The sequence below is a fragment of the Halichoerus grypus genome, chromosome 7, assembly GCF_964656455.1.
Source record: "Halichoerus grypus chromosome 7, mHalGry1.hap1.1, whole genome shotgun sequence".
NCBI classification, from domain to species: domain Eukaryota; kingdom Metazoa; phylum Chordata; class Mammalia; order Carnivora; family Phocidae; genus Halichoerus; species Halichoerus grypus.
This window is the reverse complement of record NC_135718.1, coordinates 93004098-93029576: the sequence shown is the minus strand read 5'-3', so window position 1 is coordinate 93029576 and position 25479 is coordinate 93004098. Positions and strand designations below refer to the sequence as shown.

Below are 25479 nucleotides of genomic sequence, written 5' to 3'. Positions count from 1 at the left end.
CAGGCCTCTAGAATTCCTCCTGGGGTCCCGTCACCCTGTGTCCATGGGACTTTCCATGGGCTCTATGGGAAGGCGGACTCAGTGCCTGCCTCCCTTGTGATTCTGTAACCACCTGCGTGTGCCGTTTCTCCTAGAGACCAGAACACGGGCCTTCGGCTTGTGCAGGTTCGGCCTAGTGAATATGGAAGAGCATGTCCAATAGCCCAAAAGGTAAGTGACAGAGGTGGATCAACACCTTTACTTCAGTAAAGCCACAGGCGGTGGGCAGGAAAATCCTCACAAGCAATAGCACTGCCCTCATCCGGGGCGGGGTGTGTCATGTCTCACGGGGGGGGGGGGGGGGCGCGCCTTGTTTCACTTTGGAGACAGACCACGGTTCCATCTTCCTGGCGTTTACCATCGAAAGTGAGGTGTAGAAATGCATACAAAAATGGAAAATAATTTTGGAGATAAAACTGTATAAAGGAAAACTGAAATGAATGGGAACTCAAGTGGGATATGGTTTGTCAGAGAAGACGGCCAGTTAGGTCTACATTTATCATTTCTTCATTCAAAAAAAAATTAAAATCTAAAATTTATTGTGTACCTACCGTGTTCCTTAGCTTCAGTCTGCGTGCTAGGTAACCGGGAGTTACAAAGATGAAAAGACTGGCTCTTCCCTAGGGGCAAACAAAAGCTACTCTAGGGGAGTATGAGATGCACAGTCATCAGAGAGCCCAGAAGAGCGGGCACTTTTGACTGGGGAGGGGCAGGGTGAGGCATAAAATGTTGAAGAGTACGTGGAAGGTGAGCAGGCTGATACAAAGGGAATTCCAGGAAGCCGCATCTACAAAAGCACAGCGTGGCGATACAGCAGTGGGGGGTCCGGGTAACTGAACACAGATCCGTCCGGCCACCACCTCTCCTGAGTCTGTTCTGCCCTGAGGGATGCCTCCTCGCTTTATTCCCTCTCAGCCTAACTAACAATCAATAAGCATACACTGAGCGCCTACTATATACCAGGCGTAACTCAGCAAGGAATGCCTACAAGAAGAATTCAAAGGTACACGATATGCAGTCCCTGCCCTTCAGGACCCCAGCACAAGGAGCCTGTTCCCACCAGGGCAAGCTTCCATGAATTTGGAGGGAGCCCTGAGCCGAGCTTGAGCGCTGCCGACACACACCCTGCTTCCCCGGGAAACTGCCTGCAGGTGCACACCAGCCCCTCCCCTCTGTCTGCCCACCGCGCCGCCCACACAGCCTCATCTGCCCAGGAAGCAAGAAACAGCAACGTAGCCAGTTCTTCCCCAGCCTCCGCCTGGGCTCTCCATCTTCAGCTGCTTGTTCCGTACAGACGCCTTCCAGAAGCACCTTGCTTTCCTAATCAATAGATCTGTTAGGGATCCCATCCACTGTATTCCGCCCAGCCCCGGTATTACAAAAGCAGGTTAATCGAACCTGAGTTCCGATCGGAGTTCTGCCACCCACTGGCCGGGCAAGCTACTAAACACTGAGTCTCTGGGGCCTCAACCCTAAAAGGGAAATGTAACTTCTATCTCACGGTATTTATCTGCTCTGTTGAGAGCATTAAATGAGATCATTAAAGTGCCCAGCACAGTGCCTGTCACAGAGTAACCAATACTACAGGTTCGTTCCTTCTCTTCCTTGCTTGGCACACCCCAAGACATGGGCAGTTCAAACCTAGCCACCCTCTGTGTCGGCAGCCGGTAGTTTGTATGGTCGGCAGTGAAGCCACCCCAGTGAGCCAGTCCCCAGAAAGCCTTAGTAATTCCTTCCAGCATGAATTTTCCCAGGGAGAGATGACTACACCCTAACACATTATCTACCAACATTTCTGTGTTGAGGACCTTTAGAATTCCTGTCTCAGTTCAGTTGTTTTGTCCAGTTAGGGGGAATGTGCTGTGTCTGACCCTGGGCTAAGTGAAGAGCAGTCCTGCCCTGTCTCCGCATTTCAGAGAATAATATTAAATAAAGAAGACCAAGAATGCACTCATTGTTTTCATTTGGACTGTATGTCAGAATTTCTCTAATTAGGTATCCAGTCCTGAGTACACTGTCAGCCCTATCACAGTGGGTAACCTAGAAAACAGCCTGATTCACGCTTCCCATACTCTCTACCAGTACTTCTGTTCAATATCTACCTGCAGGTCAACTCAGATTTTTAATACTAAGCGTGGTTGTTGATTTTTGTCAACTGGGTGCCAGAAGAGAAGGGATCAAGTGATGGTGGGTCTTGACTGAAAGATTTGAGGACCTCAGTCAACCAAGGGTGTCATATGGATAGTTTAGTAAAAATAAAGGGCAGGCCCACGCTTCTGAACACATCTGATGGGAAAACAAAGATCTGGGGCGCCTGGATGGCTTAGTTGGTTGAGCGACTGCCTTCGGCTCAGGTCATGATCCTGGGGTCCTGGGATGGAGCCCTGCATTGGGCTCCCTGCTCGGCGGGGAGCCTGCTTCTCCCTCTCCCATTCCCCCTGCTTGTGTTCTCTCTCTCTCTGTGTCAAATAAACAAATAAAATCTTTAAAAACAAACAAACAAAGATCTGATGATGATGGACACCAAGGACTGTGGGTAGAGTTGCTGACAGAACAAATCAGGTCCTGGGACCGAGATCAGGTGGTTCAGGCAGTAAAATGCCTGAACTCCTGCTGTGGAGCATGCCTTTCCATGAAGGCAGAAAGGTCTGGGTTTAGCAGGTATAACTCTTTAAATCCATCAAGCTTGTCTGGACATGGTTCCCTATCCCCACCCTCCTTATCCCCACATCCTTCTTCAGGGTAGGGAGTATTAGAGTTTTTTTCAGATTCACTTTGTGGAGAAATGCAACGTACAGGACATGTTTAAGACTGAAAGCAAGTGTCTAGATCCCACTTAGGAAGCCTGGGGGTGTCTACTCCTGCAGGGTAGACAGCAGTAAGTGTCCTGGACCAGGTGGAAATAGAAATAGGCATCCTAGTCAGGGAAGAACCAGGTCTCTGGTCAAACGAATAGCAAGATGTATTACAGAAACCCTCCAGCTGCCACTGAGTCAGGTGCAGGCTGGAAGAACACAGTCGATGATGATGGTGGTAGACGTGCTGCTGAAAGATGAGATTGGGTTAATTCTCTGAGATACTGATGTCAAAAAGCAGAGAACTAACCTTTGGGCCTTGTGAGCAGTAATGGCAACAGGAAGCAAAGACAGAAAAAATGTGATCAGAAAGAAGGTGTAAAACACAGAAAAGTATAACAAAACGCTACATTTAAAGGGTTATTATTTCAAAACTAAAATGTAATCACTTTTCACTGTAGTAACATTTTAGCTCGTGGGAATCAGAACCACACATCTCACCACTTAAATTGCTTCATTTTAGGTGTTCCAAATAGCTGTTGGCTGTGATTCTACTAAATACATTGCTGTTAAAGGGTAAGTATATTTGCATTTGACCTGTCTTACTCTTTACGTTTTCAAACAAATGGTGAACTACATGGTAATTACCAGTGGTACTATTAGCCTAATGACTGATGTGTTCACGATAAAATCCGAAAATTGAACTGACATTGGCGTCCAGAAACTGAATTGACAGTTTGTCCAAACCTGATTTGTTTGAACTTTTTGCCAAGTCAAACCTTACATCTGAATCATACTAACAGGTAAAAAAGTATTAACCTCTTTCCCTGTTGCCTGCATTTTTCTCCACCTTCCCTTTTAATCATCCTGTTTCCATCCATCACCATTCCTTCTCTGGGCTCTTCAGGCTAGCCCTCATTCCCAGAGAAACAAGAGGGACAAACATGTCTAATTTCCATCCTACTCAAACCAGTTATAATGTCATTTCCATCAGAGAATTGCTTACATCCACATCAGAGAAACCTGCACCATTACCCGTGGGAAATGTTTTTAGAGCAAACCTCACAGAACCCACCAGGGATTCCTCCAGAGAACCCCAAGGTGTGATTTTATTGCTCGTACTATGGTTCACAATGAAGCACACTGGATTTTGTCATCCACTGGCCACAGCTGGCTCTCTCTTATATGCGGGAGAATCCAGGTCAGCATGCACAATCCATTCAGTGGAGGTGAAGTGACTACTCGAGACAGCAATGTACCAAAACTCCTCTCCTGTGGTTAGGAGTAGGGGTGAGGGGGACTAGTGACTCTTATCCAAGTCTATTTATGGGATGACTCGTTCTCATCCAAAACAAATGTCTACTCACCTGCTATTCTAATAATCTTTTGAGTACGGAATTGTAATAATCAGTTACTGGATTGACAATCAAGTTTTCCCATTTCAGTGGGCAAGGAATTTGCATTTCCACAACTCCTTTTCCAGAACACACAAAGGCTAACTGATTTATACAGTGCATGGCATCCTGCTTCTGGAATAGTTTGTGGATCAGCACTGGCATCGCTGGGAGTTTATTGGAAATGCAGGATTTCGAGCCTTGTTCCACACCTGCTGAACAAGAACCACTATTTTAACTAAATTATCAGGAGATTAGCAAGAGCATTAAAATTTGAGAATAACTGCTCTAAGCAACATTACCACATCAGTTCCCAGTACCACCACATGCAGTACCACTGTGTGCAGATTTCAGTCTATTTCTGGGAGGGTCTATATGGCAATCGTCAAGGCTGGTTGTTCATCAGACCTACCTGGAGAGCATGTTTGAAAAACACAGATTTTAGAACCTTACTCCAGGCCTCTTAATCAATGATCCACTGTTCTGGAACCCTAAAAATGGCCCTAATATCTTGAATTCAGGTTGTGATGGGCATGAGGTTTTCACAGTCATGAAAGGAGGCCCATGGGGTCCAAGGTACCTGTGACAGGAGAGATGTTCACGATGGAGGGCATCTCATGGGGTCTATTTTGTGTTTCAGGGTGGGAAATGGTCTAGACTTCCAATATCTATCTAAACACAGTGGTGACCAAGGTTCCTTCTGAGTTACACTGGAAGTAGCCAGCAAAAATGGTCAAATGAACAATTTAACTTATTGAAAACTTTATCATTTTATAGACCATGATAGCCTTATGTTTGCATGAACACTAACCAGAAATTATGTGCCACCTTAAAGTAGCTCCTTATCTGCACAACTGAGTCTCCAGTAGCAATTAGAAATCTGTGTTTTTTACAACAATTATGAGGAATAAAATAGCCCAAAGAAATCTATCTTCATTTTGAAAAATTTTCATTGAATTTTTCACATGTATCAAATATAGATAAATCAGTATGTTTCAAATTCTGATGTCCTCAGAAACATTTATTTTTAAAAATAGAAATACTAGGGCCATTGTGCACCTGGGTGGCTCTGTTGGTTAAGCCTCCAACTCTTGATTTTGGCTCAGGTCATGATCTCAGGGTGGTGAGATCGAACCCTGCATGGGACTCTCTGCTGAGCATGGAGCCTGCTTGAGAATCTCCCTCTCCCTCTGCTCCTACCCCTACTCTTGTGCGTGTGCTCTCTCTCTCTCTCTAAAATAAATAAATAAAATCTTAAAATAAAAAAAAAAAACGAACTGCTAGGGCCACACATTAACCCCAGGATTCTAATTCAGTAAGTGATGATTCTGTGATACTCTCAAGTTTGAGAATCACTGAGTTAAATGATTAAATGTTTGTGCAAGTGTATAAGGAATGATGATATTACAACTTCATCATGTTTTATTTTTTGTAGATTTAATAAAAAAGACTGTCTTCAGCATGATTTCTTTTACGTTATTGAAAAGTAAGAAATATTTTTAACATAAGCATTGTTTTATATTAGTTATTAGTACCAATAATTTAGAATCAGCTAGTATTTATTCCTATTAACATCAATCTTTTCTAATATATACGTTCATTGCTACAAATTTACCTCTAGGTACTACTGTTGCTGCATCTCACAAATTTTGATAAGTTGTGTTTTCATTTTCATTTAATTCAAAATCTTTAAATTTCTCTTAAGATTTCTTCTTTGATGCATGTATTATTTAGAAGTGTGTATTTAATCTCCACACAATTGGGGAGTATTTTGTAATTATGTTTATTTGTTTAATTTTTGTGATACCTCCTTACTGAACAAAGTAATGGCTTTAATTTTTAAGTTTGAAAAGAGGAAAGAAAAATAAGTAATGAAAAATGTCTTTTTTATAGGTCATACCTGAGGAATCAACCATCTAAAAACTTGGTAAGAAAACTATAATTTTATCAACCAGCCAAATATAGAAAATAACTAAAGCATTTTTCCTTTTCTAGAGAGTAAAATATAATTGGAAAAAATATGGCTGCCCATTGAGACTTGATTTCGGAGAAAAGTTTCACCCTTTGGTTCAATTGTAAGTATATTCTAACTAAAATTTTTAACTTACTTTGAAAGTTTTAAAATGAAAGTAAGAAAACAAGGCTAATTAATCATGCACTTAATAATAAGTATTTTTGAGTACCTGTTATATACATCTCTAAGTTTTCAGTACTAGTTATACAAAGTTGGACTACCCATGGTGCCTGCATGTTGAGGGAGGTTATAATTTCACTGCTGACACACAGCAGATAAGAGAACTGAGGCTCTTCTCAGGGATGCAGGTGATCTCTTCACCCTTGCTTTAATCTCTCTGATCTCTAATCTCTAAGCTCCTACCAGCACCCCTGCCTGTTTGATAGGAACTGCCTTCCCCAGGTGACATAGGACTTTTCTTTCCATGGGCCAACAATAACTGAAAGCTTGTAAGGAAAGAAACTAGATTATTAATAAGGATGGTACATGGGGAAGATTTCAAAATGTTATCTCTAACTTAATTCTTACAAACAGTATTTTATAATAATAGGAATAAAATGATCTGAGGAAGGCTTTTCCAAGTAATTTTCTATTACTTTGCTTGCATCTTTGATTTTATTCTTGATTTATGATTATAAAAGTTACACAGTTTGTTACAAAATTTAAAATGTAGAAAAATATAAGAGACAAATGACCCATTTTCCAAATTTTTTTGCTATTATAAACAAAATGGTGGTAAATATCCACTTATGTACATGTTTGGACACTACTCTAGATATGCCATTAGGAAAAATTACTGAAAGGAAAATTCCTATGTGTAAAACATCAAAATTTTAGTCAAGTCTTCCAGCTTTTGGGGATCTCTTAGGCTCGAGACAACTACTGAGATCTCTCAGGGTGGGTAGGTGAGGCATAAGGATTCAGGTGCTCCAATTTAGTTTTGCTATGGGAGTTTTCTCTGTTGGGACCCAGAAGGTCTCTGCCATCATGTCCTGCCTACCACTCCTCACCCATGGCAATTCTAAGCTTCTGTGCTGTGCCCTCTACATCATCATCCTATAGTCCCTCTGTCTGGGTCCTCTGGGCTATCAGGCTAATCTGCTGTCTTCTTAAGTTCTGATCTTCTTCTAGATATCTAATGATGCCACTACTTTTCCTGGTAACCCTAGACACTCCTTCCTCCACTGAGGCCTCATTTTTTTTCTTTGTTTTGTTTTGTTCTAAGTTTTTATTTTAATTCCAGTGAGCTAACATACAGTCTTACATTAGCTTCAGGTGTACAATATAGTAATTCAGTAGTTCCATACATCATGCTATGCTCATCACGACAGGTGCACTCCTTAACCCCCCATCACCTATTTCACACATCGCCCCACCCGCCTCCCCTCTGATAACCATCAGATGGTACTCTATATTTAAGAGACTATTTCTTGATTTGTCTCTCTCTTTCTATCTCGCTCTCCTTTTTTCCTCTTTGCTCTTTTGTTTTGTTTCTCAAATTCCACATGTGAGTGAAATCATATGGCATTTGTCTTTCTCTGACTGACTTTTTCCCTTAGCATTGTACTCTCTAGCTCCATCCATGTCATTGCAAATGGCAAGATTTCATTCTTTTTTACAGTTGAATAATAATATTCTATTATACAAATATAATGGAATATTATACACACACACACACACACCACATCGTTATCCATTCATCAATCAATGAACACTTGAGTGGCTTCCATATCTTGGCTATTATAAATAATGCCGCTATAAACATAGGGGTGCCCATATCCCTTTGAATTAATGTTCTTGTATTCTTAGGGTAAATACTCAGTGGTGAAATTGCTGGATCGTAAGGTGCTTCTATTTTTAACTTTTTGAGGAAAACCCATACTCTTTTCCACAGTGGCTGCACCAGTTTGCATTCCCACCAACAGTATGTAAGGATTCCTTTTTCTCCATATCCTTACCAACACCTGTTGTTTCTTGTGTTGTTGATTTTAGCCATTCTGACAGTCATGAGGTGATATCTCATTGTAGTTTTGATTTGCATTTCCCTGATAAGTGATGTTGAGCATCTTTTCATGTGTCTGTTGGCCATCTGTATGTCTTCTTTGGAAAAATGTCTATTCATGTCTACCACCCATTTCTTAACTGGATTATTTGTTTTTTGGGTGTTGAGTTTGATAAGTTCTTTATATATTTTGGATATTAGCCCTTTATCAGATACCTCATTTGCAAAAATCTTCTCCAATTCCATAGGTTGCCTTTTAGCTTTGTTCATTGTTTCCTTCACTGTGTAGAAGCTTTTTATTTTGATGTAGTCCCGATAGTTTATTTTTGCTTTTGTTTCCCTTGCCTCAGGAAACATATCTAGAAAAATGTTGCTACAGCCAGTGTTAGAGCCATTACTACCTGTGCTCTCTTCTAGGATTTTATGGTTTCATGTCTCACATTTAGGTCTTTAATCCATTTTGAATTTATTTTTGTGCATGGTGTAAGAAGTTTCATTTTTCTGCATATAGCTGACCAGTTTTCCCAACACCATTTGCTGAAGAGACTTTTTCCCATTAGATGTTCTTTCCTGCTTTGCCAAAGATTAATTGACCATATAATTGTGAGTTTATTTCTGTTTATTTTCTATTCTGTTCTATTGATCTATGTGTCTATTTTTGTGCCAGTCCATACTGTTTTGATTACTACAGCTTTGTAATATAACTTGGAGTCCACCAACTTTGCTTTTCTTTTTCAAGATTACTTTGGTTACTTGGGGTCTTTTGTGGGTCCATACAAATTTTAGGACTGTTTGTTCTAATTCTGTGAAAAATGCTGTTGGTATTTTGATAGGGATTACTTTAAATCTGTTGATTTCTCTGGGTAGTATAGACATTTTCACAGTATTTGTTCTTCCAATCCATGAGCATGGAATATTTTTCCATTTCTTTCTGTCATCTTCAATTTCTTTCATCAGTGTTTTATAGTTTTCAGAGTACAGATCTTTCACCTCTTTGGTTAAGTTTATTCTTAGGTATCTTATTATATTGGGTAAAACTGTAAATGGGATTATTGTCTTAATTTTTCTTTCTGTTGCTTCATTATTGGTGTATAGAAATGCAACAGATTTCTGTACATTGATTCTGTATCCTGTGACTTGACTGAATTCACGTATCAGTTTTAGCAGTTTTTTGGTGGAGTCTTTCAAGTTCTCTACATAGTCATCTGCAAATAGTGAAAGTTTTACTTCTTCCTTACTGATTTGGATGCCTTTTATGTCTTTTTGTTGTCTGATTGCTGTGGCTTCCACTACTATGTGGAATAAAAGTGGTGAGAGTGTACATCCTTGTTTTGTTCCTGACCTTAGGGGAAAAGGTCTCAGTTCTGCCCTATTAAGGATGATGTCAGCTGTGGGTTTCTCCTATATGGTCTTTATTATGTTGAGGTATGTTCCCTCTAAACTTACTTTGTTGAGGGTTTTTATCATGAATGGATGTTGGACTTTGTCAAATGTTTTTCTGTATCTTTTGAAATGATCATATGGTTCTTATCCTTTCTCTCATTGAGGTGAGGTATCACATTGATTGATTTGTGAATATTGAACCAGACTTGCAACCCCGGAATAAATCCCACTTGATCATGGTGAATGATTTCTTTAATGTATTGTTGGATTTGGTTTGCTAGTATTTTGGTGAGGATTTTTGCATCTGTGTTCATCAGGGATATTGGCCTGTAGTTCTCTTTTTTGGTGGTTTCTTTATCTGGGTTTGGTATCAGGGTAATTCTGGCCTCATAGAATGAATTTGGAAGTTTTCCTTCCTTTTCAGTTTTTTGGAATAGTTTGAGAAGAATAGATATTAACTCTTTAAATATTTGGTAGAATTCATTTGTGTAACCATGTGTTCCTGGACTTTTGCTCTTGGGGAATTTTTGAGTACTGACTCAATTTCTTTACTGGTTATCAGGCTGTTCAAATTTTCTATTTCCTCCTATTTCAGTTTTGGTAGGTATATGTTTCTCAGCATTTATCCATTTATTCTAGGTTGTTCAATTCATTGGCATTTTGGTTTTTCATAATATTCTCTTATAATTGTATTTCTGTGGTGTTGGTTGTTATTTCTCCTCTTTCTTTCATGATTTTGTTTGAGTCCTTTCTCTTTCTCTCGCTCAATCTCTCTCTCTCCCTTTATGTTTGATAATTCTGGCTAGAGGTTTATCAATTTTGTTGATCTTTTCAAAGAATCAGCTCCTGGTTTCATTGATCTCTTCTGCTGTTTTTTTATTCATTTATTCATTTATTTCTGCTCTAATCTTTATTATTTCCTTCCTTCTACAGGTTTTAGGTTTTGTTTGTTGTTCTTTTTCTAGCTTCTTTAGGTGGAAGATTAGGTTATTTGCGATATTTCTTGCTTCTTGAGGTAGGCCTGCATTGCTATAATCTTCCGTCTTAGAACTGCTTTTGCTGCATCCCAAAGGTTTTGGGTTGTTGTGTTTTCATTTTTGTTTCTGTGTACTTTTTTATTTCTTCTTTGATTTCCTGTTTGACCCTTTCATTGTTTAGTAACATGTTATTTAACCTCCATGTACTTGTGCTCTTCCCAGATTTTTTCTTGTGGTTGACCTCTAGTTTCATAGCCTAGTGGTCAGAAAAGGTGCAAGGTATGATTCATTCTTCTTGAATTTGTTGAGGTTTGTTTTGTGGGCTAATATGTGATCTATTCTGGAGAATGTCCCATGCGCACTTGAAAAGAATGTGTATTCTGCTCTTTTAGGGTGGGATGTTCTCAATATATCTGTTAAGTCCATCTGACCCAATGTACCATTCAAAGCCATTGTTTCCTTGTTGATTTTCTGTTTACACCATCTGTCCATGAATGCAAGTGGGATGTTAAAGTCCCCTACTATTATTGGATATTACCAATTAGTTCTTTAATGTTTGTTATTAACTGTTTTATGTATTTGGGTGCTCCCATGTTGGGTGCATAAATGTTCATAATTTTTACCTCCTTGTTGGATTGTCCCCTTTATTATTATATGGTGTCTTTCTTTGTCTCTTGTTATAGTCTTTGTTTTAAAGTCTATTTAGTCCCATATAAGTATTGCTACTCCAGCTTTCTTTTGACTTCCATTTGCATGATAGATGTCTCTCCATCCCCTCACTTTCAATCTACATGTGTCTTTAGGTCTAAAATGAGTCCCTTGTAGGCAGCATATAAGTGGATCTTGGTTTTTTTTTGTTTGTTGTTTGTTTGTTTGTTTGTTTGTTTTTATCCATTCTGACACCCGATGTCTTTTGATTGGAACATTTAGTCCATTTACATTCAAAGTAATATCGATAGATATGTATTTATTGCCATTTTGTTACTTGTTTTGTGGTTGTTTCTGAAGCTTTCCTCTAGTCCTTTCTTGTCTTCCTCTCTTGCATGTTTTGCTGATTTTCTTTAGTGATATATTTGGATTTCTTTCTCTTTATTGTTCGCATGTTTATTAGTGGTTTTTAATATATGGTTACCATTAGGTTTATATATAACCTCTTCTGCATGTAGCAGTCTATATCAATTTCATGGTCATTTAAGTTCAAACCCATTCTTTTCTCCATTTCTCCCCATGTTTTAGGCATATGTTATTACATTTTATATCCTTTTTTGTGAGTTCCTTGACTGATTTTTACAGAAATATTCATTTTTATTGCTTTGGTGTTTCCTACCTCTCTTCTCTATATTTAGTTGTGGAGTTTGTTCCTCCGGTCTTTAGATTGCTCTCTGATTTATTGACTTGGGACTAGTCAAGTTGAAAACATGGGACGGGGTGAGCTCAGGGTCCTCCTACTCCAGCATCTTCCCAGGCTCCTTGTTTGCTTTGTTTTTGTTTTATGTTTTATGTTTTTAAGTGTCTTAATCCTCCAAGGATAAATAATCTTAATGTTCTCTCCCAGAGAAGTGTATTTTTCTCTTCAATTCATTATTATTAAACACTTCTGAACCTTTTACTGTGCTAGGTCCTGGGAATTCAAAGATAAATAAGACAGGATTTCCTCTCTCAAGGGCTCAAGAGTCTGATGAATTAGATCACCATATTAGCATATTGATATGGAATAATAAAAAGGAAACTCAAAAGAATCCAACCCAGCTACAGAAGGGAGAGGGGCTTTGATCTGAGTCACTGAGTCTTAAAGGATAATAAATATTTAGCTGAAGCCAGAGAGGGAAGAAGAGAAGTGGGGAAGGTGACAATGAGCACCACTGGGTGAGGCTTTCAAGCAAAAGGGATGGTTTGAGGAAGAAGATGTACAGCTCAGTGTAATGCTGTTGGGGCATAAAGTGAGGCACGAAGTGTCAGGACAAGAGAAACTAGCTCGCAGCTCGGTGGAGTCCAAATCGTGGGAGACTTCCTGTCCATACTATGGTAGAGCAGCATGATCAAATATTTGCCTTACTAGTCCTCTCTGGGAGAAGGGAGAAGATGAACTTCAGGGAAACAAGTCTAAATAGCGAGACAGGTAGTAAACTGTATTGGTAGTCCGTGGAGGAAAAACACAAATGATTGAAATGGCAGCACGGACATAGAAGAGGAATCGTTTATGAGAAAAATTAGTGATTATAATAGGTAGGGGCTTGATAACTGATAAATAATTGGATAACTGATAGATGAGAAGAGAGAATGAGGAAGATGAACGAGTCCAAGTGATGTCAATCAGAAGAGATCTTCCACAAACCTCCACCCCCTTATCTGTACCCACGAGTTCTATCTTCCTATCATCATAGGTGAACATATGTGTATCTAAGGCCTCTCTCTCCATCTGTGAACTGGATCCCCACCCGCTTTCCTACTTAAGAAACTGCTCCTGAAACTCGCCCCACCTTCTCCCGCATCATCAATTTTTCCCTCTCTACTGGATCATCAGAGAAATCTGCAGTTCTTTCCCTCACCAAAGACAAAAACAGGAAAAACGCTCTCGTGACCCCCACTGCCCCTGTAGCTACTATCCTCATGTCGCCAGCTCTCCTCCTACTCTCCCCCATCCCTCCCAGCCCGCTTTGGCCACCACCCGCCCCTAGCACTGCCGCCCGGTGTGACCCGCGGCCTCTGATTGCTGCGCCCAGTGCTCAGTCCTCAGGACTCACCCTAGTTGATCTCGTTAACCAGAATTACACAGCTGATCATTCTCTCCTACTTGAAATATTTTCTTGATTTGGCTTCCAGGATATCACACACTCCTACTTTTCCTGCTACCTCATGATATCTTACCATAAACCAGGTGAAAAAGACAGGTGGCTGACATGTTTGTTTATGGCGTCTTTAAATATAGATTCTTTTAATGGTGGTGAAATATACATAATGAAACATAGCAAACATTTGGATGTATACACTGTAGCCAATGCAATGTTGCACAGCCCTTAAAATGAATGAAAAGATGCTTGTAAGAGGGAATCCAGGGTTCAGCCACCAAGTTCAGGTTGAAGAGGGGAGGAGTAGTCAGGAGGGAGCTGCTGCTGAGGAAAACAGAGACCAAGAGACTGGAAACTTCTATGGATCCATCTCAAAACCTAATATTGAGTGGGGAAAAAAGTTGCCAAAAGATACTTGCAGTGTAATATCCTGTATGTATATTTGCAAACTCATAAAGCAATACTATATGTGATTTATGGATATGTTTATGGATAAGTAAAGTATAAAACCTGGATGGAAATAATATGTAACAGTTTTCACATTATTCTCTGTGTTTTTCTGCATATTTGAAATATTTCCTAATTAAAATAAAATAAGCTATAGGAGCCAGGTCCACGAAGAAAACTAGGGCAGTAGGATCAAAGACCCAGGTGGCAATGTTAAAAGAAGAAGGAGAATTCATCCTCTGAGACTTGGAGGGAGGTGGGGAGTAAAACTAAATGTAGGAAGTGACTGGTTTGGAAACAAAGGAGTGCAGGAGCTGAGAGAAGTCATGTCTGACAGCCTCAGTTTACTTACAAGAAACAGAACGGGCCACGTGTACACTGGGAGCACTGAGGGGTTGAGGAGAGGCTTTGAGGAGGGTGTCAGGGTCACTGAGGGTAATATGAGAAAGGCTGACCAAGGACCGGTAGAAAGATTATCAGACAACACCAAAGGCACAATTGACTTAAGACACCGCGAGCGGGCCCAGTGCCGCATATTTGAATTTCTCAAATAGCCTGTGCATGAATGCAGAAGGCATAGTGTGACATCCCAGGCTGGGGCGAGATGTTGGAGGCGGGGCGAGATGTTGGAGGCAGGGCGAGAGCAACTGAGTGAATCCAGGATGCAGGGCAGGGAGGGAACTGCCCCTAGGAGGAAAGCGGAGAAAGGCAGGCCTGGATGTGTGATGAGGCCAAGGGGCGGATGAGAGGCTGTGTGGGTGGAGGAGGCGGGGTCAGAGAGCAGGAACAGCACTCTGGGCCATGTGGCAGCACTCGTCTTTCTTGGGGTAACTTATGTATGTCTCTGCCACCAGGTGTCATTTGATAAGGCATGTTGCTTCCAATTCTCCTGGGGTAATTAACCCAGCTATTAAAGCATCACATAACAGAAAGTAAGAGACATGGTTAATACACTGGGTGGGGTGGTCCCAGGGGACTGAAAACATATGTGTCCGATGGATCAATAGCGGAACTGTCACAATGGAGAAGTTACAAATTATCTCAGGTCTCACTGGTATCATATCTTATTAATGAACATTAATGAAAATAAGCCATGCTTACACGGGCAAGTATTTTTGTCCCACATTCTCCATGAAATAATAAAGCATTATCAAAGATTATAAACCCAGCAAGTATGGGTCATGTAATTTATCCTTATTGCCACTAGATGACACTATAGCTTTATTGCTTTTGTGAGTGTCAACAACGTCCACTCCCGGTTCAATGAAGATCTTTTTTAAAATTTAAATAAAACATATGGCTTTACAACTAGTTCTTAATAATTCAAGAATCTGATGGCTTTTGGAAGATGCAGTCAAAAATGCTGCATCTTCCAAAGCTCCTAGAATGAGAGCTTTGCTAGAGCCTGGCCCAAATCTCCAAAACTGCATACAAAATTGAGTGTGTCACACATGTGTGTGCATTTTCTTGTGGCAGGAACTTTAGAGTTTAGAGTTCTCTATGACCCTCCTGTGCCAAGAAAGAAGTCGACCACCACGACTCTAACCCCTAGTTACTCACACCTGAGTTCATGTCTTTAAGGTTCCTAAAAATGAATTCAGATGGAAATAAAATAGCTTCTCAGGTACCACTTTCTGATGTGTACAGATTTCCTGCCCAATTTGTGAATGGGACAAGAGCTGGTTTTTACAAGCAGAAATAGATGGCACCAAGTTGTAGCAGATACGGAGAGCGAGGGGGAGCGACTGCGATGTCAGGCAGAAATGTGGGCCATGAGTAAGGAAACACCACGGTCAAAGACCCATGATCTTATGGATAGACACAGAGATGGGGAGCAAGAGAATGTACCAGACCCTGGGGCAACAGTCCAAGAGTCAGAGCCCAGGAGCAAGTGCCTGAGACCAAAGTCCTAAGTGAAATTTCCATCCACAGCAGGGTGGGGACAGTCCCATTCAGAAAAACGGGCAATGACGGATGGAGAAAGAGGACATGACCGTGTTTAAAACAGTTGTAAGCTCTGGTAATGCACAGATGTAACTTTACCACTAACTGAATTTTAGCTTTGGTCTCAAACCCCTATTTTCATACGGTAGCAAGAAGAAAAAAAAAGATCTTAACAATTTGAAATAGCATCTCTTTTGAAACACACAGAGTTTGGAGTGAATAAGCTCAATGGGGTTTCTGTCTCCAGTGCCGGCATCTGGGGAGTGGGCCCCCTGTCCCTGTAGGACCGCCTGCGGGGGGGCTGCTGTGGGTGAAAGTCATCATGAGTTGTCTGGGTGTGGGCTGCATGGGACTGTGGCTCCCAGGAACCGGTGATCGCTTCTGCTTCTTGGGTCCCACCTCAGCTCTCCCTGCTGCTGCCAACCCCCTGACACTCAGCCCCATCTTCCAGCCGGGTCCCCCGGGAGCTCTGGAGCATCTCCGTTCTCAGCACAGTGAGCCCGTGAGATGCAACAGTCACCCAATGAATATTTGTTGATCAGATGACACCAGGGGCCCCTCGCTGTGCCCTTCCTCCTTCCTCAGTTCTTTCTCCCTGCTCCCAGCTGACTCGGCAGGGCCCCCACTCCCCTCACCTCCTCAACACGCGGTTCCTGTCAAAGTGAACAGTATTTACACTTCCAACTGTGAAAAAGGTGAACATTTCCTGCTTTATTACTAGGAGGTTGATTTCGAGAGCTGAAGGTACTGTTGTAATTTCACAGAGAAGTGACAATATCGAGGCTTGGAGAACGTTAAGCCACTTCACAAGTGTTCAGAGAAGCCCGTCAGACGGGGGGGCTGCAACTCTCAACCTCTCTTCTGCTCTAACCGATTATTGTTGTGTTGGCTTGTCTTGCTCAGATACAATGACAATGGCTACGTGGAAGACGTGGAAGTAAATTTCATCGTGTGGGAAATACACGGCAGAAAGGACTACAGCTTTAATAATACCATGAAGAAGGTACGGCGTCTTTGAAATGAAACAGAACTTAGCACGCAGTGACACCTGAGGCTCTATTTTAAATCTATATATAAATTATCTAAGGAAAATAGAACCGGTTACATGTGGGTAGAAAAAAAAACATGACCTGTGTATTACATTTTGTGACTACTGAAATTCATTGATGACAAGTGAAGCCTTGGTCATCAGAAAAATAAAATAATGTTTAGAGTAGGGTGATGCAATTATAGGTGAATATTTTCTTTTTTCGCCACAGTGTACTCTGTGTTTGATTATTTATGGATCTGCCTTTGGCTCTCACACATTCGTCATGCTGGTGCTACATTAAGGGCTCACTCCCTAGGCTTCATCTCACTGGACTTCCTTGCGTCATTTGACCCACTGACCTTGGCTTCACTGTCCCCCCACTCTCCTGGTTTCCCTCTGTCCTCTGACTGGTCGATCTCAGCCTCCTTGCTGACAACCCTTTCTACTTTGCAGAGCCTCTCCACAAACAGCATTGATTCCTACTTTTCCTCAGAAATCTCATGCTCAAACAAAGTCAGAGGGATAACTCCTTCCAAAGGAGCTTTCTCATCTGTCAGAGACCTTAATTCTCCCAGAAGGAGAACCCACCCAGATAGCAGCCAAGAGACAACGAATTCCACCTGCTACCTGCTCAGGATGTTGCAAGAACTGTCTTTCAATTATGTGGCCAAACAAATCCATCCCACCACATTCCTCCTACACTTGTCCAGCCCCCGAAGTGTAAGTCCTTCTGGCCTACTCCTCACAATCTCATCCTTATTCTGTCCTTCTTGCACTTGGGCCCAGATTCCCATAACTCTCCACCGTCTCGAACTTTTCTAATATACCTTAGGGCTAAATGACTCTAGACACTTCTTCAGCAAACATTTCTCCGAGAATATAATTTTCCATGTTTGTCTCTCAAATCAGGGGTACTCTTGATGAGCTCTGGAATTAAAGTGCTCCCTGACCCACAGTGTCATTTCCAAATCAGTATCTCCTCACCCTAATCACAGTGTCCTTTGTTTGAGGCCCCTGTCATCCAGGTGTCATGTACCCCATCCCCACCTGTTGCTGTCTCATACTGAGAACTTGATGGGTTCTCCTCCTGCCCTGAAAGCAATGAGTTCTGCTAGCCATCACGTAGGGCTGGTGCTGGGAAGAAGCTTTCTAAACAGGAAGGGCATGTCCTGGCCCCGTGTGCATCTAGGTGGGGCCGTGTGACTGGCTCTCATGCTGTGGAATGAGCAGAAGTGATAGGTGTCACTTCCAGGATGAGGTGCTGAGAAGGGCTCACATGAACCTCGTGCTTCCTAGCTTCCTCCGTAGTCAGTGTATTCCAGCAACAATGAGTGATGGAGAGATGCAAGCTGGATGAGAAGAGTCCGGTGAGGGTATTCTTCAAGGAGCCACTAGACAGAAAAGCCTAATCCACTGCTCCACGGAGAGTCATCCATGGGAACGATCTCCCCAGGGGCATCTGCACTGGAGTACATGTGATCAGGAATTCAACTGCAATGTGTAAAGGCTCTGAGGGCTGGGGTTTACTGCAGCACAGCAGAGACTGCCTTGACCGATGCAGCTTCCCCTGTTATGATTACATTTAAATTCAAACACTCTGGTCTCTGACCTCAACCCCCAATTCTCTAGCTCTGTTGGTGTTATTCCACTTTGCCTCTGCCCCTTGCTTTTCCTCACACTGTCTAGACATCCACCATATGGAGCCCTCTGCTCTCTCTCTCTCTGCCACCGTCTTGCCAATATGTGCAAGTCACCTTCCCCAGTGTTGTTCCTGTGCACCCTGTGGCAACTTTAAACATTAATTGTTCTACCTTATTCATGCCTCTGTCTGAGCTGCCAATCACTTCTAGAAAAAACAAATCAAAATTGCAATAACTGGAATTAGGAACTCAACTATTGGGAGTGATGGCTGAAGACAGAATTGGTCAACTGGAAGAGGGGTCAGAAGGAAATGCCCAGAATTATGCATAGGGAGATAAGCTGATTGAAAATATAGACAAGAACATAATGGAGATTCACTGCCTAGATCTAAGGACTAGAGTCCTAAAAAGAGAGCAGAGAAAAAATAAAAATAAAAATAAAAAAAGAGAGCAGAGAGAGTGTTGGCCAGAAGCAATACTTTCCCAAAAGGCAAAAGACATCGAGGCACAGAAAAAGTAATCTGCATCTAGAAACACTACAATAAAAGTTCTAAAATGAAAAACAAAGAGAAGAACCTTAAAGGTAGCCAAAGGAAAAAAGAAAAGTTACTCTCAAGAGAGTAGCTATAAGACTTAAGGCTGACTTCTCTATAGAAATAATGCAAACCAGAAAACTTTGCACAAAAATATCTTTTTTCTCCCCCCCCCTTTTTTTAGGGGGGAAGGGCAGAGGGAGAGGGAGAGAGAGAGAATCGGAAGCAGTCTCAATGCCCAGCATGGAGCCCAACACAGGGCTCAATCTCACAACACTGAGATCATGATCTAAGCTGAAATCAAGAGTCAGATGCTTAACCCACTGAGCCACCCTGAACAAAAATATCTTTACTGATATTACTGAAAGAAAATAAATTCCAAATCTAAAATTCTATATGCAATGAAAATAGCCCTTAAAAAATGAAAATGAACAACAGATAATGCTTTAAAAGACACATGCAATTAGAAGAGGAAAAATTTTAAAGTGAAAAGAAACAATGGGATAAAAAGGATTTAATACCAAAGGTGGGCAAAGAAGATCCAATAGATGGGTAAATGGACGTCCTGAAAAAGAAAACCGGAACAAAGGAACAAAACCAAAGCTAATCATTCAAGAAAACATGTCTACCCCACCCCAAGAAAAAAAGACTTGAAGTTTCATATTGAAAGAGCATAGCATATACTCAAGAACATCAAATCAGAACAGCCAACCCAAGTGGCCATCTAGGCAAAAAAAGCAAGCAATTTACATATAAGGAAAACAAAATTAAATTATAATTTTTATAGCAATGCTTTATGCCAGGAAAAAATGGAGTAAAATATTTAAGATACTAAAGGAAAATAAACACGAGCCAAGGATTTTATATTCAGCAAAACTGATGACTCTAGAAAAGGCACAAACTGCTATTAACATGTAAAAAGCTCAGATGATATTGTTCCCATGAGCCCTTCCTGAGTAAGTTACTAAATAATAAACCTTCAAACCACCAAAATCACTAAGGAGATATCAACATAAGAACTAGAGGAAAGCATAATGTAGTATAGAGTTACTTGCAAAACTGAAGCAAAGTGAGGGTTAAAGGGGAAAGAGGATAGTATACAATGGATGTATTCTCTGACAATATAGATACAATACAACTATATAATATGCTAGGAGAATATGAGAGCATATGCCAGGGGAAAAATATAACTTTTCAGTAATCACGATAGTGGGGGTAATACTTGTATTAGTTATTCTGATCTTGTGAAGTGTGTAAAGTGAGATATTCTAATTCTTCACCAAGTGTTTTTGGCATAAAAGCAAGGAGATACATATGTAATATAGAAGTTAGACAAAACATCCTGAATTTGAATAAGATTCAGTGTAAACTCATGAGGTATTGGAAACTCATGTGATCTGGATATAAGTATATAAATATATTGTTCAGAGAGAGAGAGATAAATTTTTCCTACACTGTCCATTAAAATCCCTAGAAACATAAATAATCAGTAGCAGTAAGTATCCTTAATACCCAGACGGTCATCCTGAAATATCATTTCCCACTAAAAATAACTGGGGATTCTTAGATAAATAGCTGATTCCAAGCCTGGGGGAGGAAATGGACATGATCAGTTTGGAATAGTTTGACATACCCATTAGCAAGGAATAATCAAAGACTGCTAGGGTCATGTCAAAAGTAATCGGAAATCAAATTGAAGAGGTTGGCCGAAGATGGGACAATTAGAGCTTCCTTATGGATAGTTATCGCAATATTGCTAAAACCCGTTGAATATGTTAAACCTGTGAGTTCATAATGATTTTTTCAAAAAATCACCTTCGGAGAATGATAGGGAACCAACTCCTTATTTTAAAAAATGGCAAAAAATGAGAAAGACACGTATATTTATCCTACCATCCCCAAATGAACTATACCAGGGGATAACCAAATAGTGGATAAGGGGAAGCATCGCTTTATAACATGTTTCTAGTTGACAAATGAAAAAAAAGAGCATATCATCATTTTAAGCCCAAATAATAGAAGTTACTATAAACAAATTTATATTAACAAATTTTGACAATGAAGAAATGGATAAAATAGACAAATGCCTTGAAAAACACAATTTACCGAAGTTTCTTATATTCTAAGAAAGAAATAGACATCTCTAATCCCAGATGGCTTTCCTAATGAAGTGTACCAAACATTTAAGAAAATTTTCCTTCAGTTTTCTAAAAACTCTTCCAGAGTTTTAGGGTGGAGAGAGCACTTCCCAATTCATTTTGTGAATCCAGGAGGACCTGAGGAGGACCTTAAAAGAAAAAGGAATTATGAGCCAATCTCACCCATGACCACAAATACAAAGCACCTAACCAAAATGCTAACAAATCAAACTCAGCAGTATATTTAAAAATCACACATCCAAACAAGTTTTGTTTATTTCATAAATAGAGAGTTGGAATATCATTTGAAAATCAAAGAAATCCAGTATAGTAACAGAATAAAGAATAGGCATGGATTATTATAATAGTTGAAAAGTCATTCAATTAAAAAATTATTCATGCATAACATAACATTATTTTTAAAATAAATCTTGGAGGGACACCTGTGTGGCTCAGTCAGTTAAGTGTCTGCCTTCGGCTCGGGTCACATTCCCAGGGTCCTGGGATCCAGCCCCGCATTGCATCAGGCTCCTTGCTCAGCGGGGAGCCTGCTTCTCCCTCTGCCTGCCACTCCCCCTGCTTGTGCTCGCTCGCGCTCTCTTTCTCTCTGACAAATAAATAAAAATCTTTAAAATAAATAAAATAAAATAAATAAAATAAATCTTGGAATTCTCGGGGTCATGAGTTTAAGCCCCACATTGGGTGTGAAGCCTACTTAAAAAAAAAAAAAGAATAACCCCCAAAATAAGTATATCGTAACTTCCTTAACCTAATAAAATGTCAGTACAAAAAACCAAACAAGAACAAAAACAAAAACCTTAGAAAACATCTTACTTAGTGGTGAAAATTTGAAAGCTTTCTCTCTGAAGTCAGGAGTAAAACAAGGGTGTCAGTTATCACCATTTCTATACAACATTGTTTCTGATCTCTGTAATAAGGCAAACAATAAAAAATAAAAATAAATTAAAAGTATAAGGATTGGGGCGCCTGGGTGGCTCAGTCGTTAAGCGTCTGCCTTCTGCTCAGGTCATGATCCCAGGGTCCTGGGATTGAGTCCCACATCGGGCTCCCTGCTCGGTGGGAAGCCTGCTTCTCCCTCTCCCACTCCCCCTGCTTGTGTTCCCTCTCTCGCTGTGTCTCTCTCTCTCTCTGTCAAATAAATAAATAAAATCTTAAAAAAAAAGTATAAGGATTGGAAAGGAAGCAATAAGACGGTCATATTCACAAGTAACATGACTTCATGTGAAACACTTAAAATTAGTAAGTGAGTTTAAGAAGTTCTTTTCATACAAGGTTAATATACAAAGGTCAATTGTTCCCCCGTGTATCAGCAAACATTTAAATAATGAAAAGAATTAAATATATATTTTTCAATGGTATTAAATATATTAAATACTTATGAATAAATTTATATACAAACATATGTGTGTACAATTTTTATTACATTTTTATTTTAACTCCAGTTAGTTAACATACAGTGTAATATTAGTCTCAGGTGTACGATACAGTGATTCAACACTTCCATACATTCCCTGGTGCTCATCATAAGTGCCCTCCTTAATCCCCATCACCCACCTAACCCATCCACCCCACCCACCTCCATTCTGGCAACCATCAGTTTGTCCTCTATAGTTAAGAGTCTGTTTCCAGGCTTGTCTCTCTTTTTTTTTTCCTTTGCTCACTTGTTTCTTAAATTCCTATATGTACAATTTTTTGATAGAGTGGTTGTTTAAATGAAGCCCAGACGTGGAAGTCAATGACTAAGCTTAACCAGCACCTCCCACTAGAAGAAGCCTGGGGACCTGAAGTAAGGAAAATATTACCTACCAGATTTTATTTATAATAACTAATTTGGCATTTCAGTATTAACAAAAGTTTGATGATAACATTTTGGATTTAAATTTGTTTTTGCAAATCAAATCCAACTTTTCTATTGGATTAATATTGTGATTTCAGAAATGCATCATCTTAATTTCTATTTGATGTTTCATTGTGCCTGTGTTACTAACAATTTTGTTTTAATTTTTTCTGCTGAAAATCTGTTTGTAGATATATTAAATATCTGACAAACATGTTGAAGTATTGAGAGTGAGTTTTTTGGGGTTTTTTTAAGATTTTATTTATTTATTTGACAGAGAGCAAGCACAGGCAGGGGGAATGGCAGAGAGAAAGGGAGAAGCAGGCTCCCCACTGAGCAGGGAGCCCTACAGGGGGGCTCAGTCCCAGGACCCCAAAACCACAACCCAAGCCAAAGGCAGACACCCAACTGACTAAGCCACCCAGGCACCCTGAGAGTGAGTCTTTCTAAAGAACACCTGGACTTGCAATTCTTGTACAACTGAAAGATCATGCGGCGCCTGGGTGGCTCAGTAGGTTAAGCGTCTGCCTTTGGCTCAGGTCATGATCTCAGGGTCCTGGGATGGAGCCCTGCATCGGGCTCCCTGCTCAGTGGAGAGTCAGCTTCTCCCTCTCCCTCTGCCCCGCCCCCTGGCTCATGCTCTCTCTCTCTCTCTCTCTCTCGCTCTTGCTCTATCTCAAATAAATAAAATCTTAAAAAAAGAAAAAAACAACTGAAAGATCATTTCTGAATGCTAACTATCAATCCTATACTGCTTTCAATTTTTTCAATCAACCTTTCTTGAATTGAAATTAATTTCTGTTATTTGGAGAATAAAATCATATCTCATAAATAAAAGTGACCTATATGGTACCTGAGCCCATAAAATCTAACCCCTACAATAGGAATGTTACTTTGCTTCTACATCAGAATCTGCGCATGTCAAGACAGAGATATATACAAATAATTGTATTATCCTCTGTAGTCCCATCTCAAAACATCCCACTTTCCAGCCACAATGTCTTATTCTTCCAGCAACATAACCCTAGAACCTTTACTCTAACAATCCTTCTTCTTGCTCTTTATGCTGCTTAAATTCCATGGTCAATAATTATAACACTCAATTAATGTGTACCTTCAATTCCTTCCTCCCTCTCACTTCTTCAGACTTGTGTAGCTAAATCCCAACCCTAGTTAAATCCCAGCTATCTGCCTTGACAGCTGACTGTGGTCAAAGGAATACATACCCATGCTGATTTATTTCACCTTAATTTCATGATTAAAACAGTCCTGTAATACTGCCCAACAAACATAAGTCTATTTCTCCAGTTCATTCCCTTTTCCTCTCTAGCTACTGCAAACTTTCTCCTCTCCCCTACAATCTCCAACACCTCTTCCCCTAGAGAAGGACCTTAAGGTTTTTGTCTTTGTTTCCTACTCAGAACTATAAGCACTGTTTCTCTTATGCTATTGGAAAACCAGGAGATTTAAATCAACCATATGAGATAATCAACAAGTCTAACTATAACCATTTAATTTGGCCTGGGGACCATTCTGGAATGTATGTGTTTCGTGTGAAGATCCTGGATCCAAACTATAGGTGAATATAAATGTTTTATTATAATCGTTTTAGCATTTGTTTAAAGGGATAATGATGAGCTTGAATACAATTTCTACTTTACCATGTCCAATAAATGAATTACACTAAAACATGGCAACATCACATAAGGCATGAGGGAAGACCATAGCTAGTAGGAAAAATAAAAATGCCACAGAGTCTGGGGTCACCCCTACTAGAAGAGTTTCACGAAACAGTAACTCAAAAAAATATGTGTGCCCTCATGTTGATCATAGCATTATTTACAATAGCCAAGACATGGAAGCAACCTAAGTGTCCATTAATGAGTGAATGATAAAGAGAATGTGGTATATATAAGTATACAATGAAGCATTATTCAGCCATAAAAAAAAAAGAAGGAAATCCTCTACCTCAAGAAAGAAGAAAAATCTCAAATAAACAACTCAACTTTACACCTCATAGAACTAGAAAAAGAACAAAGCCCAGAGTTAGTAAAAGGAAGGAAATAACAAAGATCAGAGAGGAAATAAATCAAATAGAGACTAAAAAGACAATAGGAAAGATCAAGAAAATTAAGAGTTGGTTTTTAAAAAGATAAATAAAATAGACAAAATTTTAGCTAACCTCAATAAGAAAAAAAGAGAGAGTACTCAAATAAAATCAGAAATGAAAGAGAAGTTACAACTGATACCAAAGGAATATATAGGATCATAAGAGACTACTATGAATAATTATACACCAACAAATTAAACAACCTAAAAAAAAGGGTAAATTCTTAGAAACATACAACCCGCCAAGACTGAATCATGAAAAAATGGAAAATCGGATCAGACTGATAACTAGTAAGGAGAGTGAATCAGTAAGAAAAAAACATCTCAACTAATAAAAATCCAAGACCAGATGGCTTCATCGGTAAATTCTACCAAACATTTAAAGAA

General features: G+C 40.0%; 1 protein-coding gene across 1 annotated transcript in view; it reads left to right on the top strand.

Annotated features, from left to right (window-relative positions):
* The window catches only part of CATSPERE (catsper channel auxiliary subunit epsilon), a 205728-nt gene that overhangs the window by 170612 nt on the left and 9637 nt on the right, over positions 1-25479 (top strand). Inside the window, exons 14-21 of the mRNA XM_078076866.1 lie at positions 135-210; positions 3358-3410; positions 5664-5714; positions 6122-6155; positions 6224-6303; positions 16688-16787; positions 22846-22932; positions 24405-24562. Of these exons, the coding sequence (XP_077932992.1) occupies positions 135-210; positions 3358-3410; positions 5664-5714; positions 6122-6155; positions 6224-6303; positions 16688-16787; positions 22846-22932; positions 24405-24562 (639 nt within the window). The remainder of the gene's footprint in view (positions 1-134; positions 211-3357; positions 3411-5663; positions 5715-6121; positions 6156-6223; positions 6304-16687; positions 16788-22845; positions 22933-24404; positions 24563-25479) is intronic.